We start from the raw sequence: 23,622 nt of genomic DNA on the forward strand, positions 1-23,622 counted from the left end.
TGGCTGGAATTGGATGGTATTGATCTGGACAACGTTTACTTTCAACAAGACGGCGCTACGTGCCACACAAGCAACGAAACCATTGATATTTTACGATTGAATATCAAAATAACACCTCTTATTGGAAAACCCCGTACAATCATTAATGCCATTAGACGTATACATTGCAAAAAACACACAAAAATCAACAACATGATTCCATTCAATGTCACATGTTTTTTTGACCTTATTCGCCTGGTTGTTGGCATGTTTCTGTAATATTATGTAGGTACCTATAAACTATATTACATTTCGTATGTTGTTATCTTTTACATTCTACTATTATGTTATGTTGTATAAATGAATTATATGATATTTCAGACCATGCGCGATGACTGACTTCGAGCGCATTCAGCGCTCCTGCTTGAAGCGCGGTGAGTTATGGGAGGACCCGGACTTCCCGGCCACGCAGGCCTCTGTTTTCTACCACCAGACCCCGCCCTTCCAGTTCGAATGGAAGAGACCCAAGGTGAGAAAAAACCAGATTTATTGACTACCTTGAACACCGAACCAAATGTTTGTGCAAACATGAAATATTGGGGCAGGGCAACGATGTTTGTGTTCCAACAAACAATAGACGTTATGGCCCCGACAAAATGTTTTTCTTTTTGCCCGATGTTTTGAAAACATTTGATCGCTGGAGACCCCGACTTTACAGAACTATTGTATTCATTTAAGTTGTCAATTGGCGAATATCAAACCCTTATCTCAACCAAATCCCAAGTCTAACCAGATGGCTATATTTTGAAAATGACAATTTATGGCGATACACTACGTCGTGTAATATTTTAAATTGAGCCGCTATCAATAACAACCCTTACGTAGATGGCGATAAGTTTTAAATTCCCGCTTAACACCATCCGCCTGTTTTGATTTATGCAAGAAAAAAACATGGCCAAAAAGTGCCTTTTAATTTATTTTGTGGATGTTCAGGAATAAATATTGAATTTTTTTTCGATCATTTTATAAATAACTTAATTTGCCACATTATACAATAAAATCATAACCGAAAATGAGTTCCTAAGTAGGAGATTTTGAACTTTAAAGCAGTTTTCATAAGCCTTTACATTATTTTTTTCTGGGCTTATAAAAAAGACTTATGGTTAGTACACACGCAAAGCTCACATCAAAAGTTAATGTACAGCGCATCATCTTTTCTACCGACACACGACGCTATCAAATATTTGTACCTATGGTAGGAGAGGGGGTCAGTTGAATTCGAGAGCGGCCGAGGAACATAATTTCATCTGTCAAAGTGACAACTTTACTAAGGGAACACGGAACTTAGTTGGTAGCTCCGTAATTAAAATGACCCCCTCTCCTTTTTGCGGCGGAGAGGGGGACGCATAACTTTTCAAATATCGCGTCGGGAGCGGTTACGTAAAATAAATTCGGTTAGCGAAGTTCAGAACCACACTTATAGCGCGTTATCTTTTTACGTGTGTCGGGTCTGTATGGGATTGTATGGCGAGCGCTATTGTGCTTTATATTATCTGTTGATGTGAGCTTTGCGTGTGTACTAACCATTATCTAAAAAATACTCGATTATTTCAAAGGCCAAGATGTATTCTACTCGCAGTATTTAATTAAAGCATATGAAACATTTCTAGGCGACCAAATTTTCAAACCAAAAACACATGTATTTGCATTTCTACGTATGGCATCGCCTTAAATGATTTTGTATTTGTAAGTAGTATTAACTTTATGGCCCGCCATAATTTACAATAGAACATATACATTTGTATTTGACCAGTTTATTTTAATAACAGTCAATCGGTTTCACCATAGTACCATTCCTTCATCAGGAGAATATTAAAATATTCAGTTTTAATACTCTCCCGATGAAGGAAGTGTACTTCTGAGTGTAATCAAAATAAAGTGGTCAAAACATTTTTTTTGTTTAAATCAGAATAATTTTCTGCTAAAAAAATTATAAAACACGTAGGCACTTTGTCGTTTGTTTGAATTCTTCACACAAGCAGTTCCAATTTTGAAATTAACACAAAAATCCAAAACAAAATTGAGTTCATTGAACAGAACTACGCAGGATGAACAGACTACCTTTATGAATATTTTTGTAACGTGTTTTTATCATCAAAATCTTTCTTATACAGGGTTTTCCAATAAGAGGTGTTTTGATATTCAATCGTAAAATATCAATGGTTTCGTTGCTTGTGTGGCACGTAGCGCCGTCTTGTTGAAAGTAAACGTTGTCCAGATCAATACCATCCATAAAAAATCATTAATCATCTCTCGATAGCGCAATCCATTCACCGTAACTATATTGCTCAAGTTAAATTTTCGAAAAAGTAAGGTTCAACAACTCCGCCGGACCATAAACCGCACCAAACAGTCACACGTTGAGGATAGAGAGACTTTTCAACAATATCTTTTGGGTTTTCCGAGCCCCAGATGCGACAATTTTGCTTGTTGACGAAGCCACCGAGGTGGAAATGGGCCTCATCACTCAAGATGATTTGCATTTGATTCACTCCAGTGAATTTTAATGCGGTGTTGAAGCGTGTATCGTTCCATTTTTATTAATGGCGTAGTTTCAACTTGTCAAATGTCTAAAAATGACAGCTTCAATAGTAAGATCTACCGAAATAGCGGGCTATTCAAAATAACACCTCTTATTGGAAAATCCTGTAGTTTCCCTTCTCTACATTATTTAAAATGATTTCTTAGAACATTATTGAAAGAATGGAAAAAACCATAATATTGAATCTTGTGTTGACGGTAACATATTCCTACTAACTTCCACGCAGGTTTATCTTCAAAATTAATTATGTAGGTTCACAAAATACCAGTTTAGGAATTGAACTGCGCAGCGAAGCCATGCGATTTATGGTTAGTACACACGCAAAGCTCACATCAACAGATAATATAAAGCACAATAGCGCTCGCCATACAATCCCATACAGACCCGACACACGTAAAAAGATAACGCGCTATAAGTGTGGTTCTGAACTTCGCTAACCGAATTTATTTTACGTAACCGCTCCCGACGCGATATTTGAAAAGTTATGCGTCCCCCTCTCCGCCGCAAAAAGGAGAGGGGGTCATTTTAATTACGGAGCTACCAACTAAGTTCCGTGTTCCCTTAGTAAAGTTGTCACTTTGACAGATGAAATTATGTTCCTCGGCCGCTCTCGAATTCAACTGACCCCCTCTCCTACCATAGGTACAAATATTTGATAGCGTCGTGTGTCGGTAGAAAAGATGATGCGCTGTACATTAACTTTTGATGTGAGCTTTGCGTGTGTACTAACCATTAGGTAGGTACTAGAAGGTAGCGGTTTTTTGTACCTAACCGACCCGCGACCACTTGATTCTGGAATCGTAAATCGGCGCGCTTGCCCTTGCATCACTTCAAAACTTTGGATGCTGCCAAGGTCAACGACATTCTTTGACAATTTTTTTACTTGTCATCGATGTGACAGTGGCGAGTCTGGTTAATGCCTCGACTTTATGTACTTATAATGACCCAATCACAGTCGAAAAAATCTTTAAATTTTCTTTGTTGCAGAGAAATCGACATTTTTATTTTACCCTTAAAGGGCTTTTACACCTAATTCAGAAATATTTATTTGAAAAATCAAAATGAAAATAATATTAAAAATGCACAACAGTTAAAATATATTATAGTAATTATTATTATATATAATTATAGTCAAAATAACTTCTTTGAAACATAATCAGGTAGAAATGCTAAGAACTTTTTTCCATAGGAAAGCTCATAGCTCAGAAATGCACAAAATAATTTGCAAGGCAGATATAAATATTACACCTTTAAATTTATATGATGAGAATGCCACCATTTTTATAAATCCCAACCAGGAATTATTAGATTCCTGGTCAAATAAAATTTTACACGCAAAACACTTCAATTATCTCAACCAAACGTATGTTGACAAAATTTCGTCAAACAAATGGTTGAGTATTGGAGAGTTGAGCGCAGAAATAGAAGGATTTATGCTTGCCATTCAGGATAGAGTCATTAATACTAAAAAATAAAGGAAGCATATAATCAAAGATACAAATCAAATTGATGATTTGTGTAGAAAATGTTTGGCTTTTCCGGAAACTATAGAACATATTATATCGGGATGTTCTATATAAGCACCGTCCGAATATACATTTAGGCACAATCATGTTTTAAAAATAATTCACCAAAATTTGGTAATTAAACATAACTTGATTGACTGCCGTAATGTAGTACCATATTATGAATACGAACCAAATTCATTTTTAGAAAACGAATTTTATAAAATATATTATGATAAAACTATACTAACAGACCGAGCGATTAGTCATAATAGACCCGATATAGTTTTACATGACAAAATTAAAAAAATAACTTATATAATTGATGTCGCTATACCAAATTCCTGTAATATTCAAAAATCTGTTAGCGAAAAAATAAGAAAATACACAGATTTAGGAAATGAAATAAAAAGAATTTGGCATTCTCAGACTATAAAAATATTACCATTCGTTATTTCGCCTACTGGCATTATACCTAGCTCTCTAATTAAAAATTTAGGCGTATTAGATCTATCAAAAAAATTATATATAAAGATGCAAAAGTCGGTCATTTTGAATACATGTAGGATAACAAAAGATTTTTTAAATATTTATGTTGAGGGATCAGTAGGATTTATAGGCCCTGTTAGAAGTTCTACCGAGCCGAACCCTCTGATATGAAAATATCTGGAGACGGTGAATTTTTTTCCCATTTGATATCTGGTGAGTTGACGTGTTGCTGTTCTTGTATTGTTTTGTATTTATTTTACTTATATAATGCACTTACATAGTGTTGATTGACTAGCTGATCATTTGTGGAAAAGTGAGTGGAAGGGTTTAGTTTTTCCTATGGGGAAGATTTAACCCGGACAACAAAATCGGAAGCATAAAAAAATATATATATATTGGTATATAGCATTTGATGCACACATTGAATGTACCAAACCCTTTTTGTATGAATTTCGCATAATAGTCTCAACTGCTCCCAAGTCACTGGGTCGATGACATCATTGAAATCCCCAATGGGTTATGTCGAAAGGCTGAAAGAGTTAGGAGAGGAATGAGATGGGGAAAGGGAAGGTTGGAAAGTACATTCATGATTAATCAGATCTGGTCATATGTTCATGCGTTTTGATTCTAAAGGTGCACTTTGACCCGGCGAAATTGAATATATTTACTACCTACACGGAGATATTGGACTGCTACTGATTTATAAAAAATACTTCAAATTATTTATAATCTGGTTAAAAACGGGACTGCAGACCGCATCACACTTTTAGTAAATTCGTAATAATATTGAAACACGTGATCATCACCTGCATTTTTCTTAATAATATATAGTGACGAAATGCGAAAAGTGTTCAGACATCGTCACAAAACATTGGTAATTTACTAAAAGTTTATCAGGATACCTATCAATTCATTATTTAATGGCCTGCAATCCCGTTTTTAAGCGGATTACGAATAGTCTGAACTAATTCTTAGGATGGGTTGTTTCGGAGAATCTGAACAATTCATCAAATTTCAACGTTCATTTTCAAGTTATGTGAAAGACTTTTTCAAGTTCTGTTTTTATTTCAGTTTTGTCAAGCAACTAGCCTACAATGACATGAAAACAGAACTTGAATAAGTCTTTCACAGAACTTGAAAATGAACGTTGAAATTTGATGAATTGTTCAAATTCTCCGAAACAACCCGTCCCTAATAAATTAGAAATATTTTTTATCAGCTATTCATTTGTGAAATGATTCTTAATAAATTAGCAATATTTTTTATGTCCGTGTATATTTTAGAATATTTCATCCACACATGTTAAATGACGAGGAAATCAGCTGTAAACATTGTTTATAATAATAATACTTTTATTCCGGGCTACAAACGTTATTACCCAAGTGTGTCGATTATATATTACATAAGATAGAGTGTATTGAAGTTTATACGGATTACAGATTACAAAAATGTCATAATGATAATAATATTTGAATGATTTCTACAGCGCCGTTTGTGCAAAATCTCCTCACCTACATTTCTACAATGATCTATATTATTACTAACTATATATGGAGATAATATACAGTGCTATACTTAACTTTTAGGTCACATGAGATTAACACTTAATTAACATTAACTAATTGTTTATTAGCGAAATTTAGATACAGGATTTAGGACATAATTGGAAAATTGGATATAATTGGACTTTCTCCCAGGAACGATGAAACAATTGTTGATCTAATTATATTATGTATCACTTATGCGTTTATTTGTATTATTTGTGAATTGAGCGAGTTTTTATGTAAAGTTTGTAATTTTATACAGATATTATATTGATATACAGATTTATACAGGCGTTACTGGGGGTTATCCTTGGGAGATAAATATTCCATCGCGGACTTCTCTGTAGGCCTTTGTAAGATATACAATTACGAAGTACATTATTTTGATGTATCTCAATAGGTTTAGTCAGCGTTAGTAATGTAAACTCCAGAAAATATATATTTTTCTGACTTAATTACAAAACATCGATTTTTATCTACTTTCTGTAATTATAATAAGGATGTATTGTAAATATAAACCTTCATAAAAATCTCTAAGTGATAGAGAAAAGCCTTTCAAAATCCGCTGTGTAGTTTAGAAGAACTAAGCGCACAAACAGACAGACGCGGAAAGTGATTTTATTTTATAATATTTAGAGATTATGTATAATTTATGTGTGCCTATTTATTATTAACTTTGTTTTTACAACTGGATTGTTCTCACGTAGGTGAGAACGTCTTTACATTCCCCTTGTAAATATATTTTTTTTTTATGTGACACCACACAAGAGCGTCCCTGCCTATGCAGTGTACAGACAGGGGAACTATGTCACCACCAGGTTGGACGGCATTGTGAGGCGGAATAAGGTAGGGGCTGTAGGAAGGGATTTGTTAATGCGGGCCTTGAAGAGGCTCGGATTATAGGAGGGAGGAAAAACAGATGCCAGTAAACAAATAAGTTATAGAGATTATAGGCGTTTAGATAGATTGCAGTAGTATGAAAATGACAATGCATAAAACAGGTTGAAGGTATATTGCAGGGATGGCCAACAGGTCGACCGAGGTCTACCGGGAGACCGCGAAGCTGATTTAGGTAGCCCGCGAGAGTAAAATAAAGTGAATAGGAAAATATGACAAAATAACATCATTTTGAGATGTATTTGCGCGAAGTACTGAATAAGGTACCTACTCACAAGCTTCGGTCGCTGAACAGTTGAATGATGATATAAAATAACAAAAGATCTTTGAACATACTCAACTCATCTGTTTATTCGATTTTCAAAACTGACTAGTTTCAATCACACGTTACCGGTCCACTTATTGCTCGCAAATAATCTAGTGTTACCTACAACACCGAGTATATATATTTATTTTAATTTTATTAAAACACAAATTACTTTGTTTACATCACTATAATATTTAATAAAGCGATAAGTACTATTTAATAAAGTGATGTAAACAAAGTTATTTGTGTTTTAATAAAATAAATTATTTATTTATTTAATATCAACGGTATAAATATACCATAAACAATGATAACATGTCACAGTTAAAATCGTAGAAATATTTAAAAAAAAGAATAATAAATATATGTGGCATTTGATTGTGAAATGACATTAGAGAGTAAGTAAGTAAGTAAACAAGAGATATAAGTACATAAGTTTCTATTAAGGTAGAATTAGATTAAATTAATATTGATTGAAAAGATTTGATAGCATAGCCCTCTTGTACCTACCTTGCGTGCAGTTAAATAGATCTGCCACATCTGCGTATCTATTACTAACTTCATGCAACCTAGGTACAAACGAGTGTTTGGAATACTCAGTCCTGATATTGGTGCATTTAAACAGAAATTTTAGAACGAGTAGCTCTCGTGGGTATATGAAATTCAATGAGGTTAATTCAATCAGGACTGTCTACACTACCATTTACATAATACCATCACAAAGTGATAAGCTTTCAAAGGAAAAGCGAGACCTTTCGAGCCGGACTCTCGGCCTATCGCATTATATGTATATCGGTGACTCCTAGACACATCGACCACTATTCGATTCCTACCCACCCCTCATACCTTTTGCCTTCCCAAAAATTTCTTTCCTTCCTTTCCTTAAAAAAACCCACAAGATAGCATCCCAAAAATAGCGTAGGCCCTGATGGAAATTATTTTTTTCAGGGCACCCTGTGTGGACCTAATATTAAAAAAATCGTAAATTTGAAGTATAAATCATACAATAACTTCTTTCCAATAAAACTTTAACTTGTAACTCTGCCCAAGAATGATGTTGAATGTCTAACTCTACCAGATTTCTGTTTGCCGAAGGAGGCCGACGAGTGATGAGTGATGAAATGCATTCACTGATTATCGACTCATATCCGCTTACCTTTGGCATAAATATTTAATGTTCCAACTTTACGAGTTATTTCATAAACGAATGTGTATAAAGTACCTTGACTTCGCATGTTTTCGCTGTTTTAGCTCACATTTCACGCGCTGTTATAGCTTAATGGAAACGCAACAGCATGACGGTAGATCTTTAGAACATGTAATAGCTGGTTCTTGTTATTCTTTTCTCATGCGGTTTGATGTGTTAGACCACTGTTTTTTTAAGTCTTACAGAGCGTTTACAAGCAATCTGTTTTATTTGGAGGATAAAATTGAATAAATTGGAATTAGAGACATTTATACAGTGTTCATCGCAACATAATGTAAAATCAATTCCATATTCTAGAGTAGTACATGGGTACTCTCAGTATCACCCTAGTGAAAGGTCAAAATCGAAATTGCTTTAGCTGTGTTTAGTGGACACATGTGTTTAGCTAAGTACTTTCCAATTTTCCTCTTTTCTTTTCCAATTATCTTCTCTAAGTGGATTACCCAGTAGAGGATGCCCTTATCCCATTGGATCCGGACAGTTGGTAGCAAATGGCAATCGTGTTCGACATAACGTTTAAAAAATTGGGTTTAAAAATGGTCTATTATTAGAATGTACACGGCGCCACAACCCTTGGGCCACGACGCCCACGAGATATATTTAAATATTGGTTACAACAAAGGCGTTTCATCGGTAACTCTGGCGGAATTTAGGTATGGAACCTTTTTTAAAAGAATTGTACGTTAAAAAAAATATTTGATTGTTTTTTTAAATAATTGCCTGCAAATGCCAGCCTTGTGCACAGTTGCATGATCGTTTTAAATTTCCAATAAAATTAATCGTTTAGCAAAAATTCTTCCTTGTCTTATCTTGGGTATGAATATAAAAAATAAAATATATTTAGTGGAGCTCGACTCAATTGTTTACGGATTATTTGATCTTTGAAACATTGTAATTTATTTTAACAATACAATTTTTTAATCTTTATCTATGTAACGTAATGCTACGTAAAAAGTCATAGAATAGGGAATAACAAAATATCAAATTATTTGCCTAATCGAAGCTTAAATTTGCAATACAAAACTGTGTTTACGAAATTCAAACGGGATGGAAATCTACTATGTTAGATAAACTTTACAGGGAAGAAAATGTATAAACTAAATGGAAAAAAAACATCAAAATTAAAGATTTAAACAATATTTATTTTATAAATCTTTTACACACTGTTATGTAGCTAAAATATGATAAGTCAATAACATAAATAAATTTCAGGTCTATTAATCTTGTAACAATGCTTTTCTTAGATACGTCAAGTGCACTTAGGCTGGCAGTATATCACTAGTTAATAAGTTAAAGTTTTATCTTGGTTTTATTGAAGACATGTTTCATTGCAATCAGATATCTATGGTTCCCATAACATGTTAATCGTAACTCCATTACAAATTAGGTTCATACAATTAATCTTAAATTGGGTCTATTGCGGTGATGTTATTCCTGGCTTCGCATCAATCAGTGACTCAGCTTTTCTTACAAACAATTTGTATTTCTCAATAATCACCCATTACCGGAGCGTATCTAACCTACACTTATAATCATAGTTATATTTACAGACTTAAATAAATAGATAATAAATTCCACCATACTTATTCGGTTCTTCCTTTATGAGTCTAATGCGTCTTTCGCCGTTTTGCAACGAAACGGGAATAAAGTTTCTCGTTAACACCTAGCTGCGAATTTGTGTTTAAACCACGTTCGGTTGCACAAAGTTAAAAATGTAATATTTCTAAAAAAACTGTTGGCATTGGAAAGATCACGTTGTGTTAAATTTACCGTGATTGTTAACCTGTTAACCGGGGAATTCGGGCTTTCAACGGGCGCGAACTCCTTCACTAGGACGTATCAGTACGTCACGCCCGGAGTACGTAATTTCAAATTATAATTTTTTTTCATTTATGCAAAATGAAAACATCGAATTAAAAAAATATAAACTTTACAAACAATTATAAAGATTACAAAAAATATAGAAAAAAAGTTATAATTACAGAAAAAAATAAACAAAAGCACACAGATAAAAGAGAAACATTGAGTTTAAAAATTTAAATATGTAAAAATTAAAAACTCAATTTCCGTGTGATATGCTCGGAAATATACGTCCCGCTTGTTCCAGGGCGCAACATATATTTCAAGGACGTATTCATATGTCCTACCCGTACCCAATACTGTTTACGTTTGACGTATTTATACGTCCCGACGGTTAATAGGTTAAGGCGACATAAGAAACTACTAACGGGAGTCCGTATGAGGCTCTCATTTTAATTAATATCGAAGATAATGTATAGATATATATTTAGCGCGATCCGTATAGCGTGATGTAAGTAATTTATATTTTTGATTAATAAAAAACATAACCTTACCATTAAAATATTCTATGAATTAGTAATTAGATTAGGCATATTCTTATTTTTGTAGAACAGGTTTATACCTACAAAGAATTATTGTATGCATTTACTCTTTACTTGCTGTTATAATATGTCAAATGGATATGGTTATATGTATTTTTACTGTTACTATTGTGAACTTACAATCATCAGAATATTATTTTTTATGAACTATGTATGTAAAAGCCCAATGGGCGTATACATAAATAAATAAATAAATATTATATTAATTGTTATATTAGATTAATAGTTATTTGTTTTTGGGGTGGTATGTCGTGTTGCGCTACTTCCTTCTTTATCCAACATTTCGGACAGCATTGCAGTGTCCATCATCAGGGCAAATGTGTAATCGGTTATATTAGAATATAATATAAGCTTTTTACAAAGAAAAAATTAACATATCATAATTTTTCGACAACAATTTTGCTGTTTTCATTGAAAACTTCTTAAAATCATATCTCATATATTTATATATTTGTGTTATTTATTCAATCGTAAGTCCAGCGGTTATCTATGATTCAACGATTTTTAGTATTAGGATTAAGGCGAGCACTGACAGTCTTAACGAAGACACTGTGCTTTTAGTTACCCCGGTAGTGTAGTGCACGTACACGCTTAGTACCCCAGTACGCACTAGTACGCCACGTAGTACAAAGTTATGCAAAATGTTTTTTTTTGTTTGAAAACTGGTTTAAATGCTTTAATTAAATATTGCGAGTAAGACACATCTTGGCCTTTGAAACCATCGACCGTTTTTTTTCAAGTCTTTTTAAAAGCCCGCAGAAAGTACCAGGCCTATAAAAACTGCTTCAAAGGTCAAAAACTCCTGCTTAGGAACCCCTTTTCGGTTACGGTTTTAATGCATAATGTGGCAAATTATTTTCTTTAGAAATTGATCGTAAAAAATCTAAATATATGTGCCGGAACTTCTCTTAGTAAAATGAAACACAACATTGGCGATGTTTTTATCATTCATAAATCAAAACAGTAGAGATCTGTGATCGAATCCCAGTTTTCCATGAATAAATAAGTTTTATTAATTAATCTCTCTCTCTGAAATCGTCTTCTTCAAAATTGACGGTTGCGATATTTAGTTCTACTTCATTAACCAGAGATAAAAACTCTCTGGGTTAAATACATTTACATACAGACGAAATGCAAAACGGTCGTGTTAAAACGGGACTTCGCAACCCATTTACGACCAATATATTCATCACGTGTCTTGATTTTTGTTGTGTGAGGATAATGCATGGTTATATGCCATTCCGTAAAGATTAGTTTGTTACGCACAAATTAAATCCTATAAAGTTATGTACACACATATTCATGTTCGCCGTTGCGTCTACACGCTCGAGCAGCTCGACACCAGACGCTCAATCAAATCGTAAATTTCTGTCTAAAATCGAACAAGAATTACAGTCCTTGAATCGAACAAAAAAGTGTCGAGCGAGAAGGTACAAAATGATGAACCAAGTTCGAATGAGCGTTAAACTATCGAGCTTGAACATAGCTTAATGTTGCAAAAAATCTTCATGTTAAGATTATTTTGCCCTTTTTCTAAAAAAGCCTCCATCCGCCACTGATTATAACCCAAGATAGTAAAGTGATGTATAGTTAAAGAAGTACATTATTACTCTTTTACTCAAGCTTTTTCATGGTATAAGTAATTTATGGCAGTGCATCTAATCACCATGTAAAACGTGTTGTGAATAAAGAGTCGTTGTTTGCTGGCGGGCGACTTCGACTTCTATCGTATTTATGCCAATGCGGTGGACTCTTTCCCTTGTTCTGTTCTATGACCGCGTGTGAAGTCGCTGGGAGAGATGTTATTGTCTGGCACGCATCACAACAATAACTCATTAGTATTACTACGCTATAAATATGGGTCTTGGCTACTAGGCGATCTCATTTATTTATATCACTATTAGAATACAAAGTATTTATTTCACTATTAAAAATACATTTAAACAAACCAAATGAAAAGAAAATTTATGAACTCGTTAAATAGTGATTATTTTTGGGTTTTTTAGATTTTTATAAAAATACGTTTAAAAAAGGGAAAAATTTAAAATGACAAAGTAAAAGTTGTTTTAAAGAATGAGTTATTATTATCACATCTAGAGTCGAGAAACAGCGGCGTTCTTGTGAGGTGTAACATAAAAATAAAATACCTAATCAATAAGGTATTTTCGCTGTTTTTTTTAAATCGACGAAATAAATAATAAAATTACTATAATTCAGGTATTTTTATGTTATTGTTATGTTGGCGAATAAATTTTCTACAACGATCACAAATGTGGCATTTTCGATTTGCCGCCAAAACCACAAGTTCGTTTTTATTCGTGAATTCGGCAGCGTTGATGTCACGCCGGGCGTCTTCGGTGACAGCCATCTTTCCGGCCCGTGGCGTTTTCTTTGTCATAATGACGTTGTAACCAGTTAGAACCATTTCAGAATGTGCGGTTTTAGATAAAAAAATAAAATCAATAATTATTAATGAAAATATTAAAATTACACGTTTTAGTACAATGTTCAGAATGAAAAAATTCAATTTAAACCTTTCACACATTTTTAACGGTATTCATAGTTTATATTTTAATATCCCATTGTGTGATTATTTCAGTGAATTTTAACCTCTTAATATGCAGATCTCTCAAAGTGCGATTTTTTAAAGCAGTTTTCCATTATTATAAAGATAACTATTCATGATACATAATTCTAAACTCTAAATCAAATTTTTCGGAGAAAATTCTTCTGAAAGCTTATCACTTTGTGATGGTATTATTTATTTTATTAAAACACAAATAACTTCCTAATTCCTAATTCTGATAAATTCCGCTCACTCTTACCCCTCCCCCCTCCTTACACTTCTTCTTTCTAATTATATATTTAATATATATTTAATTTTTGACTTCAGTGATAACTTACTCCCGATGAGGTGAACTTCTTCTTTCGTTCACGAAACATGTAGAGGTTGTATATAATAAAGTGATGTTGACAAAGTTATTTGTGTTTTAATAAAATAAAAACTAAATCAAATGTTCATTTTAATGTACGAACATATCGAAATATTGATTTTTATTTATTTATACTGGGTTTTTACAAATGATCCCAATTACGTGAGAACAGTCCAGTTATAAAAAACTCAGTTAATACACAAATAAGTACAAAAATTACAAAAACCTACTCAGACATATGATACATTAATTTTCATACATCTTAATAAAGATTCTGATAAAAGGGATTTTTTTTTGTCCAATAACTAAAGTATTTATAATTTTGCTGTAGAAAAAGACTCTCATTCTCACCCAAAGACTTTATAGTTTGGTTGATCGGTACTTATAACTTCGGTGGTAAAAAAAACTTTAATTTTGGGGTCTCACATAAAGAAGCGTACAGTTATAAATACATACTTATATGGATACCGATTAAAAAAGCATGATTCACAGATTCTGTAACATTCATATTATTATTTATTACTTCTCCCCGCAGAAACTGTAATGAAAATAATAATGTTCCTAGTTATATATGTACATCGTCAATTTACCAGATACGTCTATTAGTCCTAAGCAATCCATGGTAAATCTGCTGTCAGCTGGCAAGCAGGCGGCAACTAAGCCTGCCGCATGTAGGTATTGAAGATTTACCGTATCGTCTGAGATTCTAGAACATGATCGGGGATCAGTAAAGTTGATTCGCCGTTGTTTTAACTCCACCGTATCGGGATGGAACGACTGTACGATAACATATCTATGTATGATAACGATGGCTATGTGGATTTCAGTAGTTTGGTATTTAATATAAATCTTTTTAAAGTATTTAATCATCACTGAGGAATCGACTGAATCCAAAAGTTTGATAATATTGTTGTCAGATTAATTACTAGAAAAATTTAAGACCATGGGGGAAAGTTGGCGAAAGGTTTTATTGTTAATAAAATAACCTCACGTAATTTTTATTTAATTGATAATATATAACACAATTATAACTAGTGTATTTATAATACAAGGTTTTCCAATAAGAGGTGTTATTTTTATAGTCAAAGAAAAATGCCATTTTTTAATATAAATGATCGAATGTTTATTTCATTATAAAGAGGAAGGTATGCCGTTAATAGTGAAAAATAACACCATCAGTTAAATGACCACCACGACCACGCCTACAGGACCATATCCTTTTCATGAAATTTTCCATAACCAAATCGCAAAGTGGCTGCCTTATATCCTCGATAGCCTCACGAATTCCATCTTTGAGGTCTTGAATCGACGCTGGGCTGTTGGCGTAGACCTTCTCTTTCACGTGGCTCCAAAGGAAGAAGTCGCAAGGTGTTAAATCACAAGATCTCGGTGGCCAATTGTGATCACCTCTTCGAGAGATAACACGGTCCGGAAACTTTTCCCGTAAAAGATCAGTGGTTTCGTTGCGTGTGTGGCAAGTAGCGCCGTCTTGTTGAAAGTAAACGTTGTCCAGATCAATACCATCCAATTTCGGCCATAAAAAATCATTAATTCCTTAATTAATATTATAAATAACACCTCTTATTGGTAAACCCTATACATTATCCCCAATTAGTTTAATAAAACTCATTTCGGGAAAAACAACATTATACAATTAAAGGGAAATTATTTTTACACAAGCATGCGAATTTAAAAGAAAGCTCATTGTTGAGCGTACATAGATTTTAAAACAGAATATACAGTATTAATACAGTTAATTTAAAAATATTAAAATTAGAGATTATACATATAACTGTCAATTTACATGCCGTCGGGGCAGGTAGGCGATTGCGCCTAATTGCAGATCATCAATCATCAATACATAGTAAAACAACCTAAATACGTTTGCAGTCAACATCACGCTTATTCGTCTTAAGAGAAAATGAACTCACTACGCCTAGGTGGGAACCCGAACCATTTATTTTCATAAAGAAGAAAAATCGGTTTTCTGTATCAGCAAAAAAAAAAAGTTCTGGCGTTTTTTTGACTGAAATATAAAAAACCAACGAGAATATTATCAAAACAGATTTAAGATTTTCACGGCCAAAAGTATTTTTGTTATTTGTTTTTTGGGTGTTATCAGATGTGATAACACATCTGCCAACATCTGCCCTGATGATAGACACTGCAATGCTGTCCGAAACGTTGGCTAAAGAAAGAGTTAGCGCAACACGGCATAACACCCCAAAAACAAATAGCAAAAAAGATAATATTATCGCCTTTTTTAACCCCACAAGGAGGCTATGTCCTCTTCATCCTCACCCAATGAACCCGGGCACCCCTACTAAATCACCAAAAGTACCGAACCACTTGGGATGACCTATGGAAGAGGTGTTGGTTATCCAATAAATGGTTCCCGGGGTGACGGTACCCAAATCCGCCTCCCAAATTGTATATATCTAACCAAACCTACAACTTCATTTCCAACTTGAGCTTAATTATCATATAAAAATTTTCAAAGCTTTTAAGTCGGGTAGTAAAACTAAACATAAAAAAAACAATTAATTTAAATGCGACCATTACTTTAACGTAGATTTATAGTACCTACCTAGGTTCTGTATATATTTGTTTAGAGGTTTAATTGCAGCCGGATGTACAATTATGATGATAAATAGACCGTTAAATGACTGATCCAGCTTTACCGACTGATTGATTCTTCGTCTCGCGTCTAACTGTGATTGTGGAACTGTTGGGGATGCAGAACAGAGTGAAATTTTAAATCGATACTTTTTCTTTTCCGTTATTTGGGTTGGATTCCTTATTCGTGTTACTTAACTACTATTCTAACCCAACGCCTAAACATCTTCTGAAAACAATTACAAACAACAACAATCAATATTAAATTATTGTAAATTTATTTTTCGGATCGTTATTGCAGGTAAGTTTAAAATGTTCATATGCATGTGCATTTTTTAACTGGCGGATTGGTTGAAATAAACTTTAATGACTGTTAAATAGTTACAAAGACAGTATAACATGTATTAATTTCAACGCGTTACGCCACAAATTACACCTTCAATTTTATTTTGATTTTTTTATTTATTTCGTAAATTTTAAAATACACACAAAGATGAAAAAAACATGGACTGACGTAATAATCCACGATTATCACCTGGAATAGATGAATTTAAAGTTTTATATATTCTAATTACACTAATATTATTAATATATATTTTGAGTGTACATTTGAAACTTTGCATCGAAACGAGCAGTGGCTGACACAATATTTATACACAGAATTTTAAACAATGACATTGACTGTACTGAACTTCTGTTCTTTATTAACTTTAACATACCTTTGAGACGTACACTACATACAGTGATATTCCACACGCGAAATTATAAAACAAATGCAGCATCTAATTCGCCAATTAACCGAGCTCTTCATACTCTAAATAATATTTGTCTTAACTCTAACATATCTAAGATATTTTTTTCGGATTCACTGCCCAAATTCAAACGTGGCATCATGTCAATAATTTAAACTATAAACACATACACCTATAAACTACACAAGTCACCTGGTAATTAAGGAATAAATATACTATTAAAATAGAAAATAAAACATTTTTTAACTTATTTCCACTTGTTTATTTTACCACTACCGGTTTCATCCTATTATGGACATCTTCAGGCTGGCAATTGAAATTCTTTTGTTACAGAATTTATACAAAATTAGGTACATAATGTCAAGGTAGGTACATATGATTGGGTTATTAAATTACAATGGTTCTTTAAGGTTAATATGTCATAAATAAGAAATAATAATATAACAATGGTCACTATAGCAGAATAATCGATAATTTAGTAAATAAAATAATGAATTTTCCTGCATACCACGCAGGACAATCCGGAAGAGAAGAATCAAACTGTACAAAAGAACACCTCCTTAGTTGAGCAAATCAAAAAGTGGGGGGGGGGATTATGATCTATTGAACATAATTTTGCATTTACCAGAAAACAAAAATTATTTCTATCAAGATAGAGATGTCAAAACTCTTAACGTTTGCAACAAAGGATCAGAAGATTACATAATTAAATTACACAACTGTTATTTAAGGTAAATAAGTCATGAATAACAAAATGTTCAATAATCATCAATACATACATCGCAAATTACTTAGAATAAAATGTTACCTCAGAGTCTAAGGTAACATTATTAAAATTAATTACAATGGATATATTAATGGTGACTGAGCACCATGTTCCAACTGTTTATTCATGACATGTTTACGATCAATTTTCTTCGTTAGGCGATTAATTTCTAGTAATAATTTCTAACCGGTAGTGGTAAAATAAACAAGTGGAAATAAGTTAAAAAATGTTTTATTTTCTATTTTAATAATATATAATTCCACCAAGTATAACAGTATAATAAATAAAGAATAAATATACCATTTGGCAGGCATTACAAGGAAACATATCATAGGTACACAACATGAAGTATATTCCTGTATATTGTTTCAACTCTGTAAATCATGTATTGTTTGTTTCTATAATATAAAATAAAATAAAATAATATTGCGTTTTCACGACACATAGCTTACAGAGAGACTGGTGATTTATTGTTACTCTGTCGTTTTATTCCATTAAAATATGTTTAGGTATTTATTTTATTGAACATTTTATAGAGGTATATAATAATAAGAGAAAGCATAGAAACGGGTTTGCAAGGTGGCAATTGCCTGTAAGTTTATTCCAACCTACCTAGGTAAAAAATTATAATATTAGTAAATGTTTTATTATCTTCCTTTTTTGCAATAAATGGAAACAAGGATATCCTCACTGAGATATTCCGAGTTGAGGATTTAATTTTTTTTTAATTCTGTCAAATTGTAGTCATTATAAATATATTTTGTGGTGTTTTTTCGTAAATAATTATAAATAATATATTAAATGGTGTTTTCGAGTGTAATTCTTTATTTGAATTCAGTATATTTTCCATTTCTGATCTCCCAATGTTTTGTATCCAGCTTTTATTTAGAATTTAGTGAATGAGAGTGGGATTTTAATGTAGAGTTTCGAACCAAAGTATTTGAAGCTTTTTTGGCCAAATGTTGTACTTGTGGTAGTTTGTTTGATATATTTTTGACCCTGAGATCTAGTGATTCTAATATACGTGTTGAGTGTTATTTCTCGTGTTTTGTGTTTAAAGAAGTATTGCCAATTAAGTCAAATATTATTATTTTTTATTTAATACAAAAGTGCAAATCCTATCATATTGTTTTCAATACGCTAGGGTTCCTGGTAAAGACCTAAAACATAAGCATTTTCATATTTTGTGTTAGTTTCATAAAATATTTATTCTCGATAGTTGTACCACAGTTCACTGGTAGCAAAAGCGGTTCAACGCCTTCTGACGGAATCGCTACCATCGGCAGAAGTTGACAACATCTAGAATAGCGCAAGGCGGTCGTGACGTCAGATTTTTAAATTAACGTTAAAAGTGTATATTTTTTGCAGTGGGTAATCACGAGTGACAGAAATGTCTCAACAGGCATTGAACGAGGGTAACCGATATCTGAACACGTTTTAATACGATCAAATATCTAGTTAAAATTATAGTTGTTAAAACTTCATTTTTATGTCCACTTATCGAATTCGATAAACAACAATGTGGTTCGAATGTATGTAAAAATCATCGTTGCACTAAACATATAAGTAGGTTACAATTTAACATCCCACCACTAGCGGCGTATCTTGAGAAAGAATGAATACCTACCTACACATAAATTCATTAGTAAATAACTGCTATTATTTGGTACTATTTACAATATACAACAGTATTAACTCCGCATAAGTTGTTTTTTTTTTATTTATTAACTTTCAAAAATACATTTTTTACAATTAAGTCCCGTTAAACTTATTGATATCAGTTTGTCAACGGGTTCTTTTAACAATTACTTTTTCAATACATATACAATTTTAACAAGTACATAAAATATACACATAATTACATTAGTACAAAAAAAATTCTTTCACATAACCATTTTTTTAACATACATTTCGTTATTTAGTATCATGTTACTGCTGCCACTACCTAGCATTTACATATAAACTTTACATTTCCATTTAACTAATTTAAGTTTGTATAACGTAGGATTAGGCATATTCTTATTTTTGTAGAACAGGTTTATACCTACAAAGAATTATTGTATGCATTTACTCTTTACTTGCTGTTATAATATGTCAAATGGATATGGTTATATGTATTTTTACTGTTACTATTGTGAACTTACAATCATCAGAATATTATTTTTTATGAACTATGTATGTAAAAGCCCAATGGGCGTATACATAAATAAATAAATAAATATTATATTAATTGTTATATTAGATTAATAGTTATTTGTTTTTGGGGTGGTATGTCGTGTTGCGCTACTTCCTTCTTTATCCAACATTTCGGACAGCATTGCAGTGTCCATCATCAGGGCAAATGTGTAATCGGTTATATTAGAATATAATATAAGCTTTTTACAAAGAAAAAATTAACATATCATAATTTTTCGACAACAATTTTGCTGTTTTCATTGAAAACTTCTTAAAATCATATCTCATATATTTATATATTTGTGTTATTTATTCAATCGTAAGTCCAGCGGTTATCTATGATTCAACGATTTTTAGTATTAGGATTAAGGCGAGCACTGACAGTCTTAACGAAGACACTGTGCTTTTAGTTACCCCGGTAGTGTAGTGCACGTACACGCTTAGTACCCCAGTACGCACTAGTACGCCACGTAGTACAAAGTTATGCAAAATGTTTTTTTTTGTTTGAAAACTGGTTTAAATGCTTTAATTAAATATTGCGAGTAAGACACATCTTGGCCTTTGAAACCATCGACCGTTTTTTTTCAAGTCTTTTTAAAAGCCCGCAGAAAGTACCAGGCCTATAAAAACTGCTTCAAAGGTCAAAAACTCCTGCTTAGGAACCCCTTTTCGGTTACGGTTTTAATGCATAATGTGGCAAATTATTTTCTTTAGAAATTGATCGTAAAAAATCTAAATATATGTGCCGGAACTTCTCTTAGTAAAATGAAACACAACATTGGCGATGTTTTTATCATTCATAAATCAAAACAGTAGAGATCTGTGATCGAATCCCAGTTTTCCATGAATAAATAAGTTTTATTAATTAATCTCTCTCTCTGAAATCGTCTTCTTCAAAATTGACGGTTGCGATATTTAGTTCTACTTCATTAACCAGAGATAAAAACTCTCTGGGTTAAATACATTTACATACAGACGAAATGCAAAACGGTCGTGTTAAAACGGGACTTCGCAACCCATTTACGACCAATATATTCATCACGTGTCTTGATTTTTGTTGTGTGAGGATAATGCATGGTTATATGCCATTCCGTAAAGATTAGTTTGTTACGCACAAATTAAATCCTATAAAGTTATGTACACACATATTCATGTTCGCCGTTGCGTCTACACGCTCGAGCAGCTCGACACCAGACGCTCAATCAAATCGTAAATTTCTGTCTAAAATCGAACAAGAATTACAGTCCTTGAATCGAACAAAAAAGTGTCGAGCGAGAAGGTACAAAATGATGAACCAAGTTCGAATGAGCGTTAAACTATCGAGCTTGAACATAGCTTAATGTTGCAAAAAATCTTCATGTTAAGATTATTTTGCCCTTTTTCTAAAAAAGCCTCCATCCGCCACTGATTATAACCCAAGATAGTAAAGTGATGTATAGTTAAAGAAGTACATTATTACTCTTTTACTCAAGCTTTTTCATGGTATAAGTAATTTATGGCAGTGCATCTAATCACCATGTAAAACGTGTTGTGAATAAAGAGTCGTTGTTTGCTGGCGGGCGACTTCGACTTCTATCGTATTTATGCCAATGCGGTGGACTCTTTCCCTTGTTCTGTTCTATGACCGCGTGTGAAGTCGCTGGGAGAGATGTTATTGTCTGGCACGCATCACAACAATAACTCATTAGTATTACTACGCTATAAATATGGGTCTTGGCTACTAGGCGATCTCATTTATTTATATCACTATTAGAATACAAAGTATTTATTTCACTATTAAAAATACATTTAAACAAACCAAATGAAAAGAAAATTTATGAACTCGTTAAATAGTGATTATTTTTGGGTTTTTTAGATTTTTATAAAAATACGTTTAAAAAAGGGAAAAATTTAAAATGACAAAGTAAAAGTTGTTTTAAAGAATGAGTTATTATTATCACATCTAGAGTCGAGAAACAGCGGCGTTCTTGTGAGGTGTAACATAAAAATAAAATACCTAATCAATAAGGTATTTTCGCTGTTTTTTTTAAATCGACGAAATAAATAATAAAATTACTATAATTCAGGTATTTTTATGTTATTGTTATGTTGGCGAATAAATTTTCTACAACGATCACAAATGTGGCATTTTCGATTTGCCGCCAAAACCACAAGTTCGTTTTTATTCGTGAATTCGGCAGCGTTGATGTCACGCCGGGCGTCTTCGGTGACAGCCATCTTTCCGGCCCGTGGCGTTTTCTTTGTCATAATGACGTTGTAACCAGTTAGAACCATTTCAGAATGTGCGGTTTTAGATAAAAAAATAAAATCAATAATTATTAATGAAAATATTAAAATTACACGTTTTAGTACAATGTTCAGAATGAAAAAATTCAATTTAAACCTTTCACACATTTTTAACGGTATTCATAGTTTATATTTTAATATCCCATTGTGTGATTATTTCAGTGAATTTTAACCTCTTAATATGCAGATCTCTCAAAGTGCGATTTTTTAAAGCAGTTTTCCATTATTATAAAGATAACTATTCATGATACATAATTCTAAACTCTAAATCAAATTTTTCGGAGAAAATTCTTCTGAAAGCTTATCACTTTGTGATGGTATTATTTATTTTATTAAAACACAAATAACTTCCTAATTCCTAATTCTGATAAATTCCGCTCACTCTTACCCCTCCCCCCTCCTTACACTTCTTCTTTCTAATTATATATTTAATATATATTTAATTTTTGACTTCAGTGATAACTTACTCCCGATGAGGTGAACTTCTTCTTTCGTTCACGAAACATGTAGAGGTTGTATATAATAAAGTGATGTTGACAAAGTTATTTGTGTTTTAATAAAATAAAAACTAAATCAAATGTTCATTTTAATGTACGAACATATCGAAATATTGATTTTTATTTATTTATACTGGGTTTTTACAAATGATCCCAATTACGTGAGAACAGTCCAGTTATAAAAAACTCAGTTAATACACAAATAAGTACAAAAATTACAAAAACCTACTCAGACATATGATACATTAATTTTCATACATCTTAATAAAGATTCTGATAAAAGGGATTTTTTTTTGTCCAATAACTAAAGTATTTATAATTTTGCTGTAGAAAAAGACTCTCATTCTCACCCAAAGACTTTATAGTTTGGTTGATCGGTACTTATAACTTCGGTGGTAAAAAAAACTTTAATTTTGGGGTCTCACATAAAGAAGCGTACAGTTATAAATACATACTTATATGGATACCGATTAAAAAAGCATGATTCACAGATTCTGTAACATTCATATTATTATTTATTACTTCTCCCCGCAGAAACTGTAATGAAAATAATAATGTTCCTAGTTATATATGTACATCGTCAATTTACCAGATACGTCTATTAGTCCTAAGCAATCCATGGTAAATCTGCTGTCAGCTGGCAAGCAGGCGGCAACTAAGCCTGC

At 32.6% G+C, this 23,622-nt stretch overlaps 1 protein-coding gene across 2 annotated transcripts in view; it reads left to right on the top strand.

Moving 5' to 3' along the window:
- The window catches only part of CalpC (calpain C), a 95,050-nt gene that overhangs the window by 19,420 nt on the left and 52,008 nt on the right, over positions 1–23,622 (top strand). For both annotated transcript variants that reach the window (XM_089649929.1, XM_089649928.1), the window contains exon 2: positions 361–508. In XM_089649929.1, the coding sequence (XP_089506055.1) occupies positions 371–508 (138 nt within the window). In that variant the 5' untranslated portion in view covers positions 361–370. The remainder of the gene's footprint in view (positions 1–360; positions 509–23,622) is intronic.

This window comes from Hesperophylax consimilis, chromosome 31, assembly GCF_061612785.1.
Source record: "Hesperophylax consimilis isolate HC1 chromosome 31, BYU_Hcon_1.0, whole genome shotgun sequence".
Lineage (NCBI taxonomy): Eukaryota > Metazoa > Arthropoda > Insecta > Trichoptera > Limnephilidae > Hesperophylax > Hesperophylax consimilis.